Source organism: Aptenodytes patagonicus, chromosome 1, assembly GCF_965638725.1.
Source record: "Aptenodytes patagonicus chromosome 1, bAptPat1.pri.cur, whole genome shotgun sequence".
NCBI classification, from domain to species: Eukaryota; Metazoa; Chordata; class Aves; order Sphenisciformes; family Spheniscidae; genus Aptenodytes; species Aptenodytes patagonicus.
This window is the reverse complement of record NC_134949.1, coordinates 125,238,791-125,258,598: the sequence shown is the minus strand read 5'-3', so window position 1 is coordinate 125,258,598 and position 19,808 is coordinate 125,238,791. Positions and strand designations below refer to the sequence as shown.

Here is a 19,808-nt window from a genome sequence, read left to right as displayed (position 1 = left end):
CTGTACCAGCTACTAGGAAGGAAATTAACTCTGTCCCAGCCAGAACCAGGACAGCTGACTGGAGGTATGGCTAGATATTCCTGCCCAATATTGCAGCCTGGACTTCCAGGTTTAGAGTTTGATGGCCTGAACTCCAGGACAGCTTGTCACAGTGGTAAACTTGGTGGACAAGGCCTTCGTATCTTGGTGCCTTTCTTTTAAATGCTCTCCCAGTTTTTGTGGGTAGTGGAGTTTGTTTAATCCTCCCTCTTCCTGCCTGTGCAATCTCTTTGTACCTTTGCAACATTTAATTCAGGATGTTCGTTGTGTAGTTTCATTAAGCTTTAATTAAAGCTTTAATTGAAAAATAGGGTGGACTTTATACAATTTTCCTCCCAATTTAAGATTTGGATACAAAGTATAGATTTAATATTCTGGGAGCGTGTTGCAGAAAGGCTGGACTCCTTTTAGTCTTGTATTCTATTTTATGAATTAGCTGCTGAAACTTTGAAAATATACATAATCTGCTTATTATGATACAGGCTTTTTTCTCAAAACATGCATCTATAAACAGCTGAGCACCTATCTGTGAAAAACTGGCTAAAATCATTGTGTGCATTCTTTTTTTTTTCTATTTTTTTATCTGCCTTTCTTGGAATAGTTCCAGGTGATGTCTTTAAGTTTTAAACATTTAGTTCTTCAGATGGCCAAAGGGGATTAAGTTAGCACTCAGCATTAAGGCTGGGCAGTCTTTTCCACCTTTCCAAACTGCCCTTCTAGAATGTGAGTGTAGCTCAAAGCAGATGTAGGGGAATCTTAATCCTAGGGTTGGGTTATACATTTCCACACTTACTAACTGGTCAAAATGTCGCTTTATACCAGTAACTTGTGTGCTGCTGGTTGCCACCACTAGTATGTTATGATGTACCATTATATTTACTTACAGTATTTTCCTGTTTCAAGTGTAATTTACCATGTTAAAGTTCTTTGCTCCTGCCCGTTCAGGCTTACCTCATAACAGTTATTAGCAGCAGCCGTATGTTGTGTACGTGTCTACTTGATAGTATTGGAGGACAGAGTATAATTTAAGCTTTAGCTCCTCATTTTTTTTATTCTGTGAATTAGTTCACCTTTTATACAGCATTATGCAGTATTCAGCAGAAATGTGTTATGTTTTGGCCATAAAATCACAAAGTACAAATAGTAACAGTAGTAGTGTTCATGTATAATTTCTGGAAACTGTTAGAAAAGACAGTAAATTAATTATCCTTTGGAAACATCAAAATAGAAATATACTTGAGTAGTACATAAAAGGATTTACATTGAAATAATGACCAGATTTGGTGTCTGAAGAGTTTTAATATTGGTACTCAAGCTGGACATTTGAATTTGTATCCCATAACTCTTCTTTTTACTTTCTATAATACATCTTCATTGCATTTATTCTTGTCAGAATTTAGGGGAAATGTTGCCCTGTCCTTACCTCACAGGTGAGGAATTGGGGAACAAGAGAGTACAAATGACTTGTAGTGTTAACACTTCTGGTTAAGCTGGCCAGAAGGAGCAAGGAACTGAACCTTACCCAGTTTTAAGTCTCAGGCTAGTGTTCCTGTGTCTGGGTGGCTGTCGTTCTGGGAAGGCATTTGGCCATTAGCAGTTCAGACAGTGGAAACAAAGTTAGCAAGGCAAGCTTGTTTCATCCCTCTGTAAAGGAAGACGAGAGAGCATGCCCTCTATAAACTCCTCGTTTCCCTAAACAACTTCTTGGAAAAAATAGTCAGTTGCCTAGTGTTCTGCAAATACACAGCAGCTGCCATGATTTTTCCCTTTGCTGAGTACAGGTAGAGAATAATCAAAAGTAATGAGTTTAAGCTAGAACAAATTTGACTGTTATCAGGAGATAATAGGCTAATATAATGTAGGGGCTTTAATGGAGCACGTTTATCCATTTTGCTCATGAAATCAGTAACAGCTACAAAGAAATAGGAGATGGACAACAATCTTGGGAAAACTCGCTATTTTAGCAGAAATGTGTTTTGCAAAGTTAAATTTGGTTGTTTTTTTTAATCAAGTCTATGCAAATAAATCTACTCCAAGAACAACTGCTTTTAATTTTTATTGATACCTATGAGTAATTCTGTTTTATTTAGAAGGTAAAAGTTTAAACCATTGAACTTAGTAGCATCATTCACATTATTTACAGATTGGATATTTGTTTTAAAACCCTACATAAGAAGCAAGTGCTGTATTAAAAATACTGAATGAAAGATTCACTGTTAGAAGCGATCTTACTGTTAAGTCGCTAAGGAACTGAACGGTTTAAATGTTTTCTATGTATGTGAAACAATTCTAAAATTGTGAAATCCGTCCGGGGCTTATGTCTACTTAAAATATTATCATCTCTTTTTTAGAATTAAAAAAGTCTAAAATGTGTAATAATTCATTTTGAAAGTTCATCCTAGTAAGAAAATGATAGCTTCTAACAATGTAAGCGTTAGCAAACAACTGCTTTCATATTACTAAGTTAGGTAATTTGTAATTTCTAAGCTAATTACTAAAGTGATGCTAAAGAATGTTACTTTCAAACCCTTTCGTTATCTCAAAGCAAGAGAGTAATCCTGAGAGTTAAAAATAGGCCTGGGACTGGCTGACTGTATTTTTAGTAAAGGCTTAAGGTAAATTCCACATAACAGTTGAAATTAAAAAAAAAAAAAAAAAAGCTTTTGTGTATTTTGTTACAGGTGGTAGGTTTGTGCTTAATAAAGTAATTATTTCAGGAATGTCAGTTATTAAAAAGAACTTTTAAATCTTTATTTTGTAGAATCAACACCTGAGGAGACTGGACAAAGTGCAAAAGTGCTCAGGAGCAGGACATGCATCATTAACTACAAGAAACACATAAAGCTGTCTAATGTGACTGAGAAGAAAAATCCACGCAGATGTGCCACTTTGGCAGCTAATAAGATTAAAATAATGAGCAATACAAAGGAAGAATTATCAAGCTCTGAAAGTGTTTACACAGTAAAAAAGAATAGAAGGCAGCTTCATGGCAATGTGTCTGCAGCATCCAGGAAGAAACTGATTGGCAACTCAGAGACAGATGCTTGCTTAAAGTCTGAAAATGAGAAAGAACAGCTTTCTGGCAGAAAAAAACTTTCCTGCCCTGATTCATCTGCTCCTAAAAGGAAATACATTAGCGAGTCTGAGAACGAAAAAACAGAATCTGAGGCAGAGATAAAAGTGACGCAAAAGGAGAATGATGATAACCACAAGCAGGCACACAAACCAGTCTGTGCTGCAGCTCTCAAAAATCTCGAATACGACTCTTCAGAGGAGAATTCCACAAACCACAAGATGGAAAACGGGAGAAACTGGGGAAGTTCTGGTCAGTCAGCTTCAGCCCCCAACCATCGTACGAGCAACTCTGAAGAGGAGGTAGGTTCTGACTTAGCTAAACACGAAACTAAAAATATCAGAGAAGTATCAAATAAAAAATCTAGAGCATCTTTCAAAAGATCAAAATTATTGGATGACTTCAAAGAAGCAGCAGAATCTGAAATGGGGGGGAAGAAAGATGAAAAAAGCTCAGTATCGGAGAATGTGGAAGCACCTGGGATGGCAGGAAGTTCAAAAGCCAGTTTCAATTGTTCTTCTGATTCAGACTCTGGAACTGATAACAGTATCTACAGTGATGCCACAGAAACAAGAAAGAGGAAAAGGAAATCGGAAATCGTTAGAAAAGAAATTACCAATTCCAACTCGCCTAAGCCTTCCAGAAGACCCCAGCGAAGGAAACGTTGGAAACCTAACCAAGAAAATGACTCTGAAGATTTGGATTACACCAAATACAGAAGAGCTAATCGGCGTTCTAAGATAAGAACTCGGAACGGCGGTAGACGGACTGTGAGATACGACGATTGTGACGACGACGACGATGACAGAGGTTTAGATGATGTAGATTGCGAAACGTAACCTTAAAAGGAAAAGCCAGCCCACTTTTTTTTTTTATGGTAATAGCACTAGAACTCACAATGGATGCTGGCTCTTCTTTGTCCTACATTTCAGGGAATATATTTATATTTTTCTATGAAAAAGTTATGAATGTGATTAGATGATGACTTTCTCCTTTTCATATTTTGACTTGCACTTGCCTGCCCATGTAGCAGCATTTAGCACAGATGCCAAAATGTGCCTCATTATAGGGGCAATTTTTTGTCTTTACTGGTATTTTATTACATATAACGAGTTAAAAAAATGTTAAAACACTGCGCAACAGGTTAATAGCAGTATGTTGAGTATTATTGTTATGGGTGCTGCAATGGAATACTACCTAGGTCATACAACATTCAAGAACAGATTGCAAACATCTCTAATGCTGTACGAAATCAGACACAATAGCAACAGGCTTATAAATAATACTGTACACTATAAAAATCTGGCAGATGCTAGCGTTGCATCAAAAAAGTAACGAACGGTCGCTAGGCTGATAACTTTACAACTGGTGTGAGTACAGATGTTAAATGTTCTGTACTTCCATTATTGCTAACATGCAACTAGAACCAGTTACCAGTGAAAAAGCATGTTTGCCAATTAAAAAGGCATATTGGTGCTGGTGAAGAGAGAGTTTATGCTGACAGGTAGTACTATCATCATTAATGTGACTTCTATACTGTAAACTTAAGAATATGAAATGCAGGTGAACTCTTGGGCCTAAGGGGTTTTGTGTGTTTTCTTTATAAAATAGAAAAACAAACAAAACATTTGTTCTGTTTTCTTTATGCGTGAAAAGCTTGAGGTGCAGGATTCTTACATTCCAGACCTTTTTGCTACATTTCTGTTGTTCTTCCATATTTAAATTTTTAAGTGCTTTAATGTTAGACTTCGCATCGATTAAACCTTCTCAGTTTCTGATTATTGCAGTACATCTCCTATTTTTGAAACGTTTGAGGTGGCTGTTGTTGACAAGAAATAATTCTTGCATAGAAGAGGGGAGAAAGTTTCCCCAGGAAAAATGTGTACGTTCTTGGTTGGCCGCGTATCGACCGCAAGGACCCATAGCGGCTCTCAACCCTTCCCTTGCTTTTCCCTGCAGCTGTGCGGGCGGAAGCCCCACCATCGCTGCCTTCATTCCAACACCAGGCGCTTGGTGATCTCCGCTCCTTCCCCACGCTCCACTACAGGTTTCCTCCCGCTGCTCTGCTGGTTCCCTTTCTCACGCTTAGTAAGACTTAGTGATTCCTGGCCTCGTTGTTCAATAGGAGATATGTTAGAATCTTAGGTTTATCCTAACCCAGCTCATTTCAACTGAAATAGCAAGTTTGCAAATTAGTTTTCCAGCAGATTGGACTTGGTAGTAGCATATGGAAGGGGTTTGGGTGGGGGAAAGAAAAAAGTTAGTGCAGCTGCCTGATCGCAGTCGTTAATGCCAGAACTGCTTGTACAAACAGAAGTGAAGGAATGGAAAAGGGAGTCCCACACGCTGCCTACCAGCGGTCAGTGAGAACCACTCCTCTGACGGCGTCGCTGACCTTACGTGCCAAAAGGTGTACTTACCGTCACGTCATTTTGGTATCAAGAATGTTAGCATAGAGAAATAATTCCCCCCACACACACACACACTTAAAACTTCTATATGAACTCTGAAAATAACCTAGTTTGTATCATTCTTGCCCCAGGAATTTTCTTTCTTTAGAGCATAGTCCTCAATATGATAGGGTAGAATTTTGTAAATTCAAGATACGTGTCTGTCTGAATTCTTTAAGTTGGTTTCTAAAATATGAACACAGTTATGTTTAGTGATGAAACTTCGAGGTGGCTTTGTGTATCTTACCTTTTAGGGGCAACTTTGTTAAAAGAGACTATGTCAACTGGTATTTTTATATTATCCATAAACTGAATGTGTTGTTCAGCGGCTGCTTGTGATCAATGTTCTATGGAGTATAACCTCCAGTATAGGAATAAATACTGGTAAAATAGGTCTTAAGTGAACGTCAAGAGTTTTCATTAATCTTAAGTTTAAGCAGCTAAAATTGGGCTGGTAGGTTTGTATTTCTAATTCAGGCTTAGACTTAAAAAGACTGTTTTCTTTCTCGCCCTTTTTCAGATGCTGTATTCTCTGTCATACCGCACTCATGCACTACGTGTTCGTGGTGAGCCCTGAAAGCTGGGAGAAGGTCCTGGCCTCTGCATTTAAATATCTGAGAGGGAACTACCGGCTTAGGGACCGGAACGCTTTTATTTTATAAGCAAAGCAAATGCTGTTTTGTATTTCCTAGTTTTATACATAGAGACGGGTTCCAAAGAGACGGGTTCCAAAGAGCCAGTAGGAGGAGACATGATTAAACTGGAAAGGGACTTGTACTCTTTTCACCCTCCGAGTTTGGGAATTTATTTATTTATTTATTTATTTATTTATTTATTTAAAGGCGCATGCTTACTCTTTCTTACCGGGACCAGCTCTTTCAAGCTTTGCAGAAAGCAGTTCTTCCATCTTCCTTGTAACTTTAATCCTTCAGCATTCTTTATTTGGTCTAGCTGTACTCAGGGAAGTAAAGTGACTTAGACGACCTGTAAAAGTAGTGTCTTTATTTAAAGCTGCTTAATGCGATGCATTTGTAAGCCGGGTTGGTTGTTGGGGTTTTTTTTCGGGGGGGGGGGGGGAGGGCCGGGCCGCTTTTGTTTCGGGGTTTGTTTGTTTTTTAAAGCAGGACCTGAGTCTGGTACAGTGACTAGGCTAACGGGCAGCACGGAGAGAGGAGGATACCGAAAGTGCAGGACAGAAGCGTAGGAGAATCAAACTCTTTAGTATTGAAGACTTTTATGATGTACTTGTAGAAGTGGACCGAAGTAAAGCTATACATCAACCTGTAACGTCGCTGTACTCTTATTTGCACACGTCTGGTACGTTTTCCCTTGCTGCGTTGGGGTTTCTGTCCCTGTCCCCCGGCCGCCCGCGCCAGCCCTCGCCCCGTCCCCGGCCCGCAGGCGGGGGCCGGGAGGCGCTCTTCGGGCCGCTCCGTCTTGAAGAAGGTAGAAAATGCCTCACGCCTGTGCCGCCTCGGGCCCTTCGCCGCTTCACCAGCGGCGGGCAGGGGGAGGCCTGCGGGGCGCGGAGGGAGCGGGGGCTGTGCCCTCCCTGCTGGGGCTCCTCCGCCCCCGCTCCTGTTCCGGGACTTCACCACCGCATCGCAGGCTGCGCCGGAGGCACGAGGCCTGCTCTGAGGCCGGGTGCGGGTAGGCGGTGGGAGGCCGGCAGAAGCCGTGCAGCGGGATGGGGGTCAGCAGGCCGCCCCGCCGCCGGGCGGGCCTTCCCTGGGGGCCCGGCGGCGGTAGCGGCCACCGCGGAAGTCTCCGGGGGCCGGCTCCATGGTCTGCGGGGCCAGAGCGTCACCAGGCGGAGCGGAACTCGGTGGTGCCGGCGAACCAGAGTGTCTCGGCGCGCAGGCGCGCTGACCGGCGGCGTGAGCGGCGGGGCGGCGGCGATGGCGACCTTCTTCGGCGAGGTGGTGGTGGCGCCGTCCCGCGCCGGCGTGGACGACGAGGAGTCGGCGGAGGAGGCCCGCGAGGAGACGCTCGAGGACCGAGAGATCCGCAGGGAGCTGGAGAAGAAAAGGTAGCGGTCCGGGGGCGGGGGGGCAGGCGCCGTCCTCGCCGCTGTGGTGCGGCCTCCCCCGCGACGGACCTCCAGGGGCGGCCTCGGCCTGGGCTGGGGCTGGGGCTGGGGCCGGGGCCTGGGCCTGGGCCGAGTAGGGGGAGCGCTGCTCCACTTCCCTCTTCCTCTTTTGCCAGGGAGATCGACGTCCTCTGGACCTTGAAGTCGGGCGCGTCTACGGAAAGCTCTGCCGACGAGCCGTTTGTGTGCTCTAAATTTATAGTAGCGATAGGACATAACGCTGCAGGTGGGTGGTGCAAACCGCAAAACCAAACCGTCTGAGACTCTGAAACGCTGTTGTTCTTTTGCTGTTGCCTAAATTTGAGAAGGCAGGAGGCTGGAAGAAAGCGTAAGTGTGCTAGGACGCTCCCTTTGCCATCGTCTGTTTTGACGTTGGTCTCTGCTGTAAGAATGGTCTTCAAGGGTATCCAGCTCTTCATTAGGGAGCGAAGTTTTAAGCCTGAGGCAGCTGAGCTGTCCAGAGAAAGCCAAAGTTAGTCTGTACACGTAAAACACAGTTTTTGTTACAGCTGCTTATTCCTCCTGTCAGGTCGTGGTAAAACGATATGTTTTCAGTTGAAGGGCAGAAGCAAGGCATGTTTTGGTTTTGGATTTTAGTTGGGACAACCCCCCTTTTCCTTTATCTGACTTTCGTTTGGTAGACTCTCCTGGATTGTTTGTTAATTGGCAAAAGTTTCCTTCTATTAGTAGCAAGTTGCTCAGTGCAGCCTAGTGTTTTGAAATAGGGATCTGTCAAAGATGTAACATGAGTCAATAAGCTGTAATTTCTTTAAATTCTAATGAACGGTGATGGGTTTGGTTTGGGTTTTTTACTTTTTTTCTTGATTAGTCAGTCCCTTTTTCACATTTTAATTCCACACTTGTTCAAAATGCCCTCCTTTGAGGTGGTTATTTACTCATTAGGCCTAGAGTCTTGAAACACCCTCTCCCCTTCCCACACACACCTGCCAAGGTCTTGAGTTTTTTAATAGCTGTTTCCCTGTGGATATAAAGAAGTTTTAAGTCTTCCTTACATTTAGGTCACATCTAGATGACATTTAGATGACATCTAAGTTAACTTTGCTAACTTGTTTTTCCTTTGTTAAGGCATTTCCTTGAAAAATAGTTACAGATATTTTAGATCTGTCTTCTGTTTAACAGTAACTTTTGACAGGAATTTGATTTATGAACATTTGATTTAGGATCTCTTTGTGCCACTAAGTCATGCATACTCTTGTCTCTGCTTCCTAGAGCCAGTGTAATAGTTCTGCCTTGCTGGTTCAGTGATTATTTTTGTCTGTTTGTTTGTTTGCAAGATCTGTTATATCTGGTATGTCAAAAAGACATATTAGAGGCTTAATATTTACACCCTTAGTGTATACTAAAGGAATCAAAGTTGACCGTAGTGATATAATTCCTAAGAATACATGTCTTTGATGTTAGGGATCTCTATATGTAGAACTGCTCTTTATCTTTTAAGTCTTGATACGGTGAGGTTACTCACATTGTTGATCTTTTCTGGATTTGGTCAATAAATGTATGTCGATAAAAATAAGTTATTACTTTTTTTTTAACTTGAGATTGCAAAGAAGTAATTTAATTCAGTTCGGGTATTTATTTGTAGAACAGAGATTTTATTCTTTACAAATTAACAGTGTTTATTGTTTTTTGCAGCTTTCCTGTCTTCTTTTATTCTGGATTCTGTATGTTGGGAAGTAGTTGGAGTTGCGAAGCTGTGGAATGAGTGGTGTCGAACATCCAACACAACAAATGTCCTCCCGACAGATTCTTTCTGTTTGTTTTACCGATTAATATCAGATCCGACAGTAAGTGACTTACACGTGAATTCCCCTATATTTTAGCTTTCTGAAAAAGAGAGCAACCTTCATCCACCCCCTACCCTGCCCAGGGCAAACAAAGCATTAAGGCTGCGGTATTCTGGATTAATGTCATCAAAAATCTGAAGGGTCATTATGCTCACTAAAACTAGTTGAAGTTCTGGCATGTGAAGTTCAGTACAAAGAAGATGTATGACAGCCTGCTTGCTTCATGTCAGTTGTGAATGAAAAATTCTTGTTGAAACAGAGTTGAAGAAGCCCAAGAAGACTGAACAAATTGTTGGCTGCAGTCACATCATCTTCACACGTGATTATGAGCTGCTGTTGTGCTCTTTAAACCACTTGCTTATTCAACTTTTGTTTTGGTTTTTTTTAAGGTTTTGTTGTGCCAGTGTAGTTGCTACGTTGCTGAGGATCAACAGTTCCAGTGGCTTGAAAAGGTAAAACTGGCAAGGCAACAAATTGAGCAATGAAATCTTAGGGGTGGGGATCTTCAACTTGGTGTAAGTGCCTCTTCCTCTCTGATATTCTAAACCTGACAGCATTGTAAATAACTGTTTTCCCTGGGGCTTTCTTTTCTTAAATATTCAACAAGTGAAAAAATTTACTATCTGCCGATTCTGTGAAATTCCTTTCTAGATGCTGCCGGTTGTATCTGCTGTAACTTCCCAACTTTGCGCAATTATTTCTTTTGGGCAGTTTCAATTTTGTTGCCCTTAACTACTTTCAAACCTCTTTCCTGTTTGGCTTAAATTTTCTATGGCTTATTTCAGCTCTGGGAGAATCCTTCCTTAAAAAATAATAACATAACTGCATTTGTACATCTGCCACAGGATCACCAGACAAACCTGTTGTGAAACTCATGATGGATGGTATCTTTACCAATCGGTGTGTTCTGTTCCTTTCACAAGGAGGAACTCTAAAGGAGGGTGCCTCCAAAGCAGTGTCTGTCTCATTTGTTCGTAGACTTAGTATGCTAAGTGCCTTACCCCAGCATCGTTCAGGTACACGAGCGCTGCTAGGTCATTCAGGTCCCTCCAAATACCATGTTGATTTTAATAAGATAAAGCTGGGGGGGGAATGCTCTGGCTGTTGATTTTCTTTATGGATTTGGGTCACTGCTTAGCCTCAAGGAAGTATGGCTTATTTTGTCTTGCTGTCTGTCTGCTAACCTGCCTTCCTTTAAATCTCTGCTGATCTGATGAACAAGCAGAGATTCTAAAGCTGTTATGTTACGCTGAAGTTGTGTAAGGCTGTGGCTAGAGACACAAAGAGTGAGACAAAAAGCGGCGTGTCCACTGAGAGCGAGTCCTGAGCCTGAGCTGAGTGATACCTGCTCAGTCTAGCCTGCCAGCTGGCCCAGCCAGCGCACGAGAAGGATTACTTGGTCGCGAGGGAGAACCATATGAGCATCTCAGTGTGAGGGAGCCAGAGAGATTATGGGAAGGCAAAGAGGATGGAAAACTGGGGTAACTTCACTGAATGATACAGGGTTTTCAGACCCAAGTTTGTGGAAAACTAGCCTTTTGTGGTTCCTTGGCTTGTTGAAGAGTTTAATTCGCTTTGGTGGGGGGTAATGGTTCACTTTGAAGTTTAGAAACCCTAAGACCTAAACCATTTGGGTTTTGCTGTATTCCATGCATTCTTGCACTTCATTTAAACTGGGATTACAAAAGAAAGATGATTGTGGTTTTGCTGTCTTCCCCATTTGTGTTTTTCCAGCTGTTTGCGCATATGTGTTACTTCAAATGTGGGTGTTCGTGAACAGTAGGAGTGTACAGTTTTACCAAGTCAATGTTCTTGAGTATTTTTAGACTTCATGGTTATTGGTATTTTTAAAAGTACAGCAGAAACGTTGTGCTGGTAATCTCTTGCTTTTAGTGTGAGTTACAGACCTGTTCTGCATGCTTCATAAATTCTGATTCACTGAGCATCTTCACAGTCTCCATGAGTGAGATTTTTACTTCTGTATGTGTTTTCTCAGTAAGTGATCGCTGACAAAATGAGAACATACAAACTTAAGTTTCGCAGTAATGCATACCAGCCAGTGTTTCCAACAACGTAAATTGAAAATATGTGTGCTTCTGAAAAGTTATATCAGTTTATATATTACAGTGGTAACACACTGATGTGAGGGAACGGTCAGCTTTCTTTCTGTGATTGGTACCATATACAGAAACAGGCGAGTTTCTGTAATGTTTACCAAATTCTCTGTTTCCTGATTGATCATAAGTCTGAAGAGGACAGTGTAAAGGGAAGGTGCAGGTTTATCATGCTTCTGCTCATTTTGACATGTTCTTCAAAAACAATGGAACACTGTGCAGCACGTTGGCGTTTTGTGACGGCATGCAATGGATCCAAAAGTATGTTTTATACAATGTTTTTGAAACTCTCTTCTTTGAATTTGAGGAATACTGTGGAAAAATTAAGGTTCTCTTGCTCAATTTAACTTGAGCAATTTATAATTAAATAGAATCTGAGTATTTAAAATGAAGACTCTTTTTAAGTACTGTAGAACATCTGGGGAGCACGATTTCTATTTCAAATGTCTTGCAGCTTAGCAAGCTGCCTTCCTGTCAGAAGCAGCCTGGTTTTATTTTGAGTCCTTTTTCTTTCTACAATCACCATTAGTAAAAATAGTAAGTCTTAATATATTTGCAGGTGAACAGAAAGTGCTGAAAACCTAAAGCCTCTCAAGAGAATCAGTAGATTTGGTAAATATGTTAGCTGTTCTTTTGGTTTTTTTAATCTCTGTCCCAAGAGCAATGCACGTGAAACTTCTACCTGAAGGTTGTGATTCAAATTTTACTTAGTCCTGCAAACCTGAATTACGCTGCTGTTTGCCATCTGCACTGAAATTGAAATGAATCTTTGTGGTTTTACACTGTTATTGTGAGAAGATAAATTTCCCTTATGTATTAACATTTTTATTTCAGGTTTTTGGCTGTATGCGAAAGGAAGACTTGCAAGTAACCATTCTTTCAACGTGTCCTGTAGCTGATTATAAAACTCAGGAATCCACTTTAACACTTCCGTCTCCATTTCTGAAAGCCTTGAAGACAAAAGAATTCAAAGAGGAGGTCTGCTGCCCACTGCTGGAACAACCTAACATTGTGCGAGATCTTCCTGCTGCTGGTATTTTGCAATTCCAATTATTTACAAGGCTGCTGGTGGCAACACAAAATTCACTTCAAAAAGCATCCCATTGCAATTAGAATTTTTACTTAATTGTGTGAACTGGCTACCAAGTTAGCTTTTTGAAAATTAATTCCTAATGGTTTGACATCTCACGTGTTGCCTTATAGAATCATAGAATCATAGAATCATTGAGGTTGGAAAAGACCTCTAAGATCATCGAGTCCAACCGTCAACCCAACACCACCATGCCCACTAAACCATGTCCCTAAGCGCCTCATCTACACGTCTTTTAAATACCTCCAGGGATGGGGACTCAACCACTTCCCTGGGCAGCCTGCTCCAATGTTTCACCACTTTTCAGTAAAGAAATTTTTCCTTACATCCAATCTAAACCTCCCCTGGCACAACTTGAGGCCATTTCCTCTTGTCCTAAAGGATAAGAAATGCCTTGTAAAATAGGGACAAATTTCAAAACCACCCACAAATCTTTTACCCCTTATGTGCGGAACATAAGTACTAGCAAATTCTTCAGTAGAGCCTCACAAAGTGTATTGTATATTGGGGTTTTGGGGCATTTTGCTTATGAATATGTTTTATTAAAAGTTATTTTCATCTAAGCATCTAAACTGAGGCTTATAAAGTCCTTTCTGCGTATCACAGTAGTAGGTTTCATAGTGCTACTGATTGACCTCATGTAAAAGTTAGGTTCAGTTTTATTATGTAATGTAATAAAAACCCGAGGCTTTTCATTATAGAGTGCCAAATTAGTGGTAGCATCATGAGGAAAAACTTGTCTGGCAGGAGCTAAAAGTGGATGATTTTTCTAGAAAAAGTTTATCTTGTTTGCACTTTGAGTTTTTATGTTTGGTTGGTTTGGGGGGGTTTGTTTTGTTTTTTTAACAGAAGCTCATATTATTTTTGTTTACCAGTAGTATACAGTTTCCAGTTAAGGTATGTGGCAGGACGAAATACCAACTGCATTTTACTAATTTTTGGTGGTTTGTTTTCTTGTGTACCTGAGGAACGAGGGATGGCTGGTCTAGCAGTCAGGAGCCTGAGTAGTTAATTTATAAACTTTCATGCTTTTGAAGTTCTGGCCAGAACAAATGTGATTTTACACACAGAACTGAGATTCCTTCTCTGCTGAACATAACACACGTTTTCTTTTGACTTGTATTTAGTTTTGAGTTATTGTCAAGTATGGCAGATTCCTGCAGTGTTGTATCAGTGCTACACTGATGTCATCAAACTGGACACGGTTACAATTGAAGCGTTCAAGCCTCTGCTTTCTTCTAAAATCCTAAAGAGTTTAGTCAAGGTAAAATTTCATATTTAAAAATTAATGGGAGGTTTGGTCTATTGTGGTCTGCCTTTCATCTCTTGCATTCTGCTGTTGATGTGCCCCTATGAGGATTCCACCTGAAAAGGCTGATGTATGTAATGTACAGAGTTTATTGGCAGAGGACAATGATTTCTGGGATAGTACCTGCTGTAACTATTTACATCTGTTTATAAGTTGCTTAGAAATAATGAATCTACAGCTTCCCTCAAAACTTCATTTTGACTTTTCAGGCTCTTGTAGTGGTATTAGTATATCGGGGAGTAATTTCTTGTGATTGTTTAAGCTGCAGTTTTCTTGGAGGTGTCTCGTGTTAAAACCTTTAAGTATATTTATTTTTTTTAACATTCTACATTCATATGCAAGATGGCTCTGTTCTAGCTCTGTATCTACCTGTCTTGTGCAATACATGAAAGCTTCTTAAGAAATTTATTTTGACCTGTAGCTTCTTTCTGGAATTAAAAGACTGAAATTCTAAAGATGATTCTTAGCAGTTTTGCACTAATCAAGCAGCTCTGAAATCATGGCATTGTAGCTACTAAAGTGAATGTTTTGCTTCTTTCTGAAACATTTCTAATTGAAGTATAGTTGGTTCAAAACACTCTCCTCAGTTTTGCCTATTGAACTTACATTGAAATGACAGAAGAGGTTTGTGTGTACTGAAGTATTTATTTCAGCTTTAAATGTGGGAATTGCGAGTTAGTTTTCATTACAGCTTATACTGGTCTGCTAAACAAGTCTAACAGACTAGTACGTAAATGTTTAAACTCTGAAGGAAAACAACAGTAAATATGCAGGCTCTTCCTCTCATATACAAGCGAGGAGGAACGCAAATTAACAAATCCCATTCTGTGGTTGAACTGCAAGTTCGTTTGGAGCCTTTAGCAGGTCTCTGGATACCTGCCTTCGGAAGACCTGAGTTTTGTTCACAGTTAACATTTTAATCAAACTGATATTCAGAGTAGTAAGAATCGGAATAGAGGACAGTGAGGCTTTTTTGTTTTGTTTTGTTACCAGCAAGGTAGCTAATGCTGATCATCTCTTCCTTTCCCTAGGATGTATCTGAAAGCACAAAGATTTTGAAGAAGTTACTGACAACCAATGAAACTCACAATAATATCTATATCTAACGAGGACATTTATGACGCAGACTGCACTTTCGTAAACTCCAGTTTCTTCTGTAGAGAACATTTTGGAATTGTAGTTGTCTCCTTAAAAGAGGAATAAATTCCAGTGGATTTTTACTTCTGCACTCATTTTTGTTACTTTCAAATTCATCACTACAAACACACATTTCTTCTGCATGGCTTGAGAGACTTTCTTCTGGAGCAATTTTAGGAAAGTTATCTTGAGTATGAAAAGCAACTTCTTTTTCTCCTCCTGAAGGGATTGTCTTATCTAAATGTATACCTTTTATATGTAAAAGAGGAAATGCAGTTAAGGTATTCTATCTATATCTAATGAGAACACCTTTTTTTTACTTTATTTTGAGATACAAAAGTTTTCCTAATATTCGATTCTCTTTAAAGATTTGTCTGTGATGGAGAATATATGCTCTGCATCTTTTTACATACATAAATATGTATAATTTTGTGTGTATGTATGAATGATACATATATATGTATGTGTGCACATAGATTTTTTTGTATATGTGTTGATACAAAATATAGTAAGTAAAGTACGGTAAATACCTTTAAAAGACTTACTGGTGGAAAATAATCTTAAGTTTGCTTTACAAATTAGTAGGAGGCAGGAATGTGGAGCTGTTTTGAACTGCATGGAAGGGCTGTGACTTGGATTCACTGAGTAGATAGTCACAGGTGTTTAAGGTGCTGCTGCCTGCAGATCTGGCAGGAAGAGAGATGTGCCCACACTCAGACGCTGCAGCTCCCATTTGCAGTGCCTTGCTGAGAGCTCACCTTTGTTGGCAGTTTCAGCTTCGGACCTTGAGCAGGAGCCGTAGAGGCACGGGAGCATTCCCTGCTGTCAGATCTCACAGTGGTGGGAACCTCTCCCAGTGAAACAGGGTGGTAGGCTCGCAAGCTGCTTCAGCTGGGTTTGCCAGGGCAAACTGATTTAATCTATCCACTTTAAAACTCCAAACTGCTGGCAACAGTAGGAATAGTACGAGATCTCTTATGCAGAGTATGTGATTTTTAGAGGAAAGTAAAAGTTCAAGTTTTAAAGCGTCTCAAAAAATTCTCTGAAAGTTGGTAACAATTTCAGCAGTGTATTTAAAATATTTATTAGGATTGGCATGCAGTTCTGACTTGTATATATCCTCTGTCTAATTTAACATTTTGTTTAAGGAAATGGTGTTAAAGATAGTATTTCTGTTGCTACCAGGTAATTCGCTGGTGTTGTCACTGCACAGAGGTCTTTAAATTGCACGTAGCTTATCCTTTTGGAGCAAAAGGATAACAGCTTCAAAGTTCTCTATTAAGTTTAACTTTGACTTACACTGGATGCCCAGTGGACGTTTTTGAACAGTGTATTCCTTTAACGGAACTATCATCCCTTCAGGTTTGAACGTGGTTGGCTTAGTCAACATCCACTGAAGCAAGTAACCCCTGGCTTCAGCAGGCCCACTACAACTTCTGCTTTGGGAAATTCTTAACTGCACGCTGTATCACAGTTTCAACGGTAGTAGAATATTCTTGATGTGGATATCAAGTTGCGGATCAGTTAAGACATTGATTTAAATTTCTGTTAATATAATTACAGATAAGTAACTGTTTTAAGTGGTACTGTATTTTGGAACAAACTCTGAAGCATGAAGTGCAGGACATGGTTCCTTCTGGGTTTTTTTTTCCATTTCTGTGCAGCATTTTAATTAAAACCTGTTTGTATGCGTGATCAGAGCTAAGAATTCTGTTGCTCTGAAAGAGTTGCACATTGGCTGCACCGTTTTCTTACTTGTGTACTGAATGTGTTTGATTCATAATAAATAAAGTACATAACAAGAAATATCTTCAATAATAAATATGCAGGCTCTTATAGGAACTGTAAATACACTTCTAGTATTGGTTTTATCACCCATGCACTTTGCAATGTTTCAAAACAGTTATCCATTAGAAGTATAATTCAGTTTTTACTGCCTGGGTTTATGCTGAGGTGTGAGAATACTCTTAAACACTTTGAATAAAAGTGGCAAACAAAACACTTCAGCAACTTGGAAGATGAAATTGGAAAGACTGAAAATTGGTGTATTGGCAGAATGCTCCGAAGGCCAATTATTCTTGCTTCAAAGGATGTGATAGCTCTCTGTAGCTGGAAATGTTTATGTAGGATGTGGTGCTTTTTCTGTTGGATACTACCGAGCTAGTGGCTTCACCCAGTGTATCCAGGTGTATTTCCGTGATCCACATTACAGACGAGGTCAAGCTTTGCGCAGTAGCAGTTCTCTCTGGCGTGAAACTATATAGGCCAGGGCACGTGCACACCACGTAGTCAGTAAGAATCTCCTTCATCAGTGGTCAGCTGGATTGTGCTGTATAAACTTGAAATGCCAACCTTTTCCAGTACACAGTAAGTACTATAGGGCAGTGAAAGAAGATATTTTCATTAAAATTCCTTCTATGTTCTTCCATAATTTGATGTATGAAGTAGCTCATATTTGCCCCTTAAAACAAATAGTTCTGGAAGCATCAGAACTAGTGATGCCCGAGTATCTCATAAGATGTGAGCATTGGCTGAAGAGTTTTTCATATTTGAACATTGTGAAGTTGTTGGGGGTTTTTTTTCTGTTCTGTGCTCTCCAGTATCTAGTAAGAGCCTGCAATAAGGTTTTCTTTGTTTCTGACAGCTGCTGGTTTTTGTAATACTTGTAGGAGCATATAAGCTTAAAACTCTTTTGTCAAATGTGGCGGATGGCTTCAAAAGCTTTGGGGGAAGAAGTGCATTCCTGCCTGCATGTCTGAAATATGATTGTATAAGACTTGTTCCCTTAAGGTATTGTGCTAAATGCAAATAGTGAAACCAAATAGAGTAAACTATTAGACTGGAATAGTTTTCTTCTTCCAGTTTTCAAATCATTTAAGCCACTTGCTACCCATTTTTTTTTTTTTTCAGCTAACACCGAGCTGTCTTCTGCTGAAGAATGTTGTCTTCCAAACCAAGGGCACAGCCTCTTCTCAAGTCTAATCTGCTTTATCATGCTGCAGAATATATTTGGTGGGCAGACATGGTCTGTCTTTCCTCGAAGGCTCTGACTCAAAGGTGATGTGCCTGACCTATTTCTTAAGTCCTGGAATCTCGGTGCTCTTTAATGAGGCTCCTTAGCTTTTGGCTTGTAATGTGTTGGTGTCTGTGCAGTTCAGGTCACAGAGTACGAGTACAGGACTGTACAGACATAGTTAGAAGGTAATGTCCAAGCCAGGAAACTGGGTTTTATTTGAATTTGTTACAAAACCTCCACATTTGAATGCCCAAACCAGCAATATTGCTGCTATTCTGCTTTCATTTTCCCTGTGGCTGTTGTGGTCACATACAGTGCAATGACTCTCCAGTAATAAAATCCTTGCAGTCTTTTGAAAATCCAGCATGAAAACGTTATGCCCTGCTCTGCTTCCTGAGCACTTCTCTATCCCATTGCATTCCTTCTGGATTTGACATGAGGTACTGGTTCTCCTTCCTGTACAGTTTCTCTTTCCTGTGTACCACCAGCAGAAACACTGGTACTGTGCACAAGAGCGTGAGCCCGAATGTTCCTGTTGGAGCCCAAGCCTTTTGTGGCACTAAAGCAGGGGATGTTGGAGCTCATGTTCCGAAGGTTGCTTTCAGTGTCTGCCTGCCTCCTATCCAGTAACGTGCTCCCTGAACCTTGTTCATGTACCTCTGTGTTCCCACTGCACAACAGAGATGAGGTAGAAAAGAGCTTTATTCTTTCGTCAGTCCATTGTTGGCGCCGACACATGATGCACGTCTCTTCCCCCTTCCTATGGGAAGGTCTCCTCATCTTACTGCATGGCTCTAGCAAACAATTTAAGTCTTGCTAGACTCCAGCCTTCTCATACTGGCAGCAAATATCTTAGGCTCCACCCTGCGCACTGCTTTGTTGCCAAAGCCTCAGAGGAAGAACCTCACGACATGTAATTTTACAATTTCTATGCCAAAAACTGTATTAAAACATTTGGGAAGTCGAGTAGGCAAAATTTAGGAAAATCCTGGAAGTTTGCCCTGCGAACTTTAATTTGTCCCCACCCAATGCCTGAAGACATTTGCATCTTTAATTACAATGTTACGCTCTTTTTCCCAGGTAAAGCTACCCTGCTAAAGGGCAGTACTCAGTTATGACAACGTGGAGGGGAGGAAGCTTAGGATGAGATTGCTGGTTTCATTTCTTCTCCATGTTGGAGAGTGTGATAACTGAGCCAAGTGAGTACTCTAGTGGCCCATAAAGGAGGAATTTGGTTTTGCCTCAACTTCAGGCAAGAGTTTCTTTAGTAATGCTAGGCAAGCCTGTAAATGGCAATTTGACATGCAGCTGGTATCTGTATATTTTGTGGGTGAAAAAGCTGGGGTACCCGGAACCTGATGTCCTGACATGTTGAGTGCTCGCAAGATGAGTTGGAAGAACAAAGCTGGATCAGGATGCTGAAAGTAGAAATAGAATTATTATAGTGAAACTTGAAAGTGTTTGAAATGTTGCAGGTAATGAAAAAGGTTTTCAAAAAAAGGCAAGCATTTTGTTCAACCTCGGATGTTCTTTCTGATTTTTTTTAAACGTTCTGTTTTGTGTCTAAAGCATTGAAAAATCTAAATGAGCTAAGAATTAGAGTAGGAGAGATAAATGATTTTTTTCAGTGCAATCAGAACTGCATTTTTTTTCCCTTTAAGTATTTTAGACTAAAAGTTTTGACAG

General features: G+C 40.5%; 2 protein-coding genes across 2 annotated transcripts in view; both read left to right on the top strand.

The window, feature by feature from the left end:
• The window catches only part of BRWD1 (bromodomain and WD repeat domain containing 1), a 63,070-nt gene extending 57,116 nt beyond the window's left edge, over positions 1–5,954 (top strand). The window contains exon 41 of the mRNA XM_076354210.1: positions 2,801–5,954. Coding sequence (XP_076210325.1) covers positions 2,801–3,951 — 1,151 coding nt within the window. The 3' untranslated portion in view covers positions 3,952–5,954. The remainder of the gene's footprint in view (positions 1–2,800) is intronic.
• A 1,482-nt stretch (positions 5,955–7,436) lies between these two features.
• PSMG1 (proteasome assembly chaperone 1) lies at positions 7,437–16,955 on the top strand. The gene is made up of 7 exons (XM_076354148.1): positions 7,437–7,591; positions 7,768–7,877; positions 9,305–9,456; positions 9,846–9,908; positions 12,405–12,603; positions 13,788–13,924; positions 15,001–16,955. Exons 1-7 carry the CDS (start codon positions 7,461–7,463, stop codon positions 15,073–15,075), a joined length of 867 nt encoding a protein of 288 aa, XP_076210263.1. The 5' UTR covers positions 7,437–7,460; the 3' UTR covers positions 15,076–16,955.
• Positions 16,956–19,808: the final 2,853 nt, after the last annotated feature.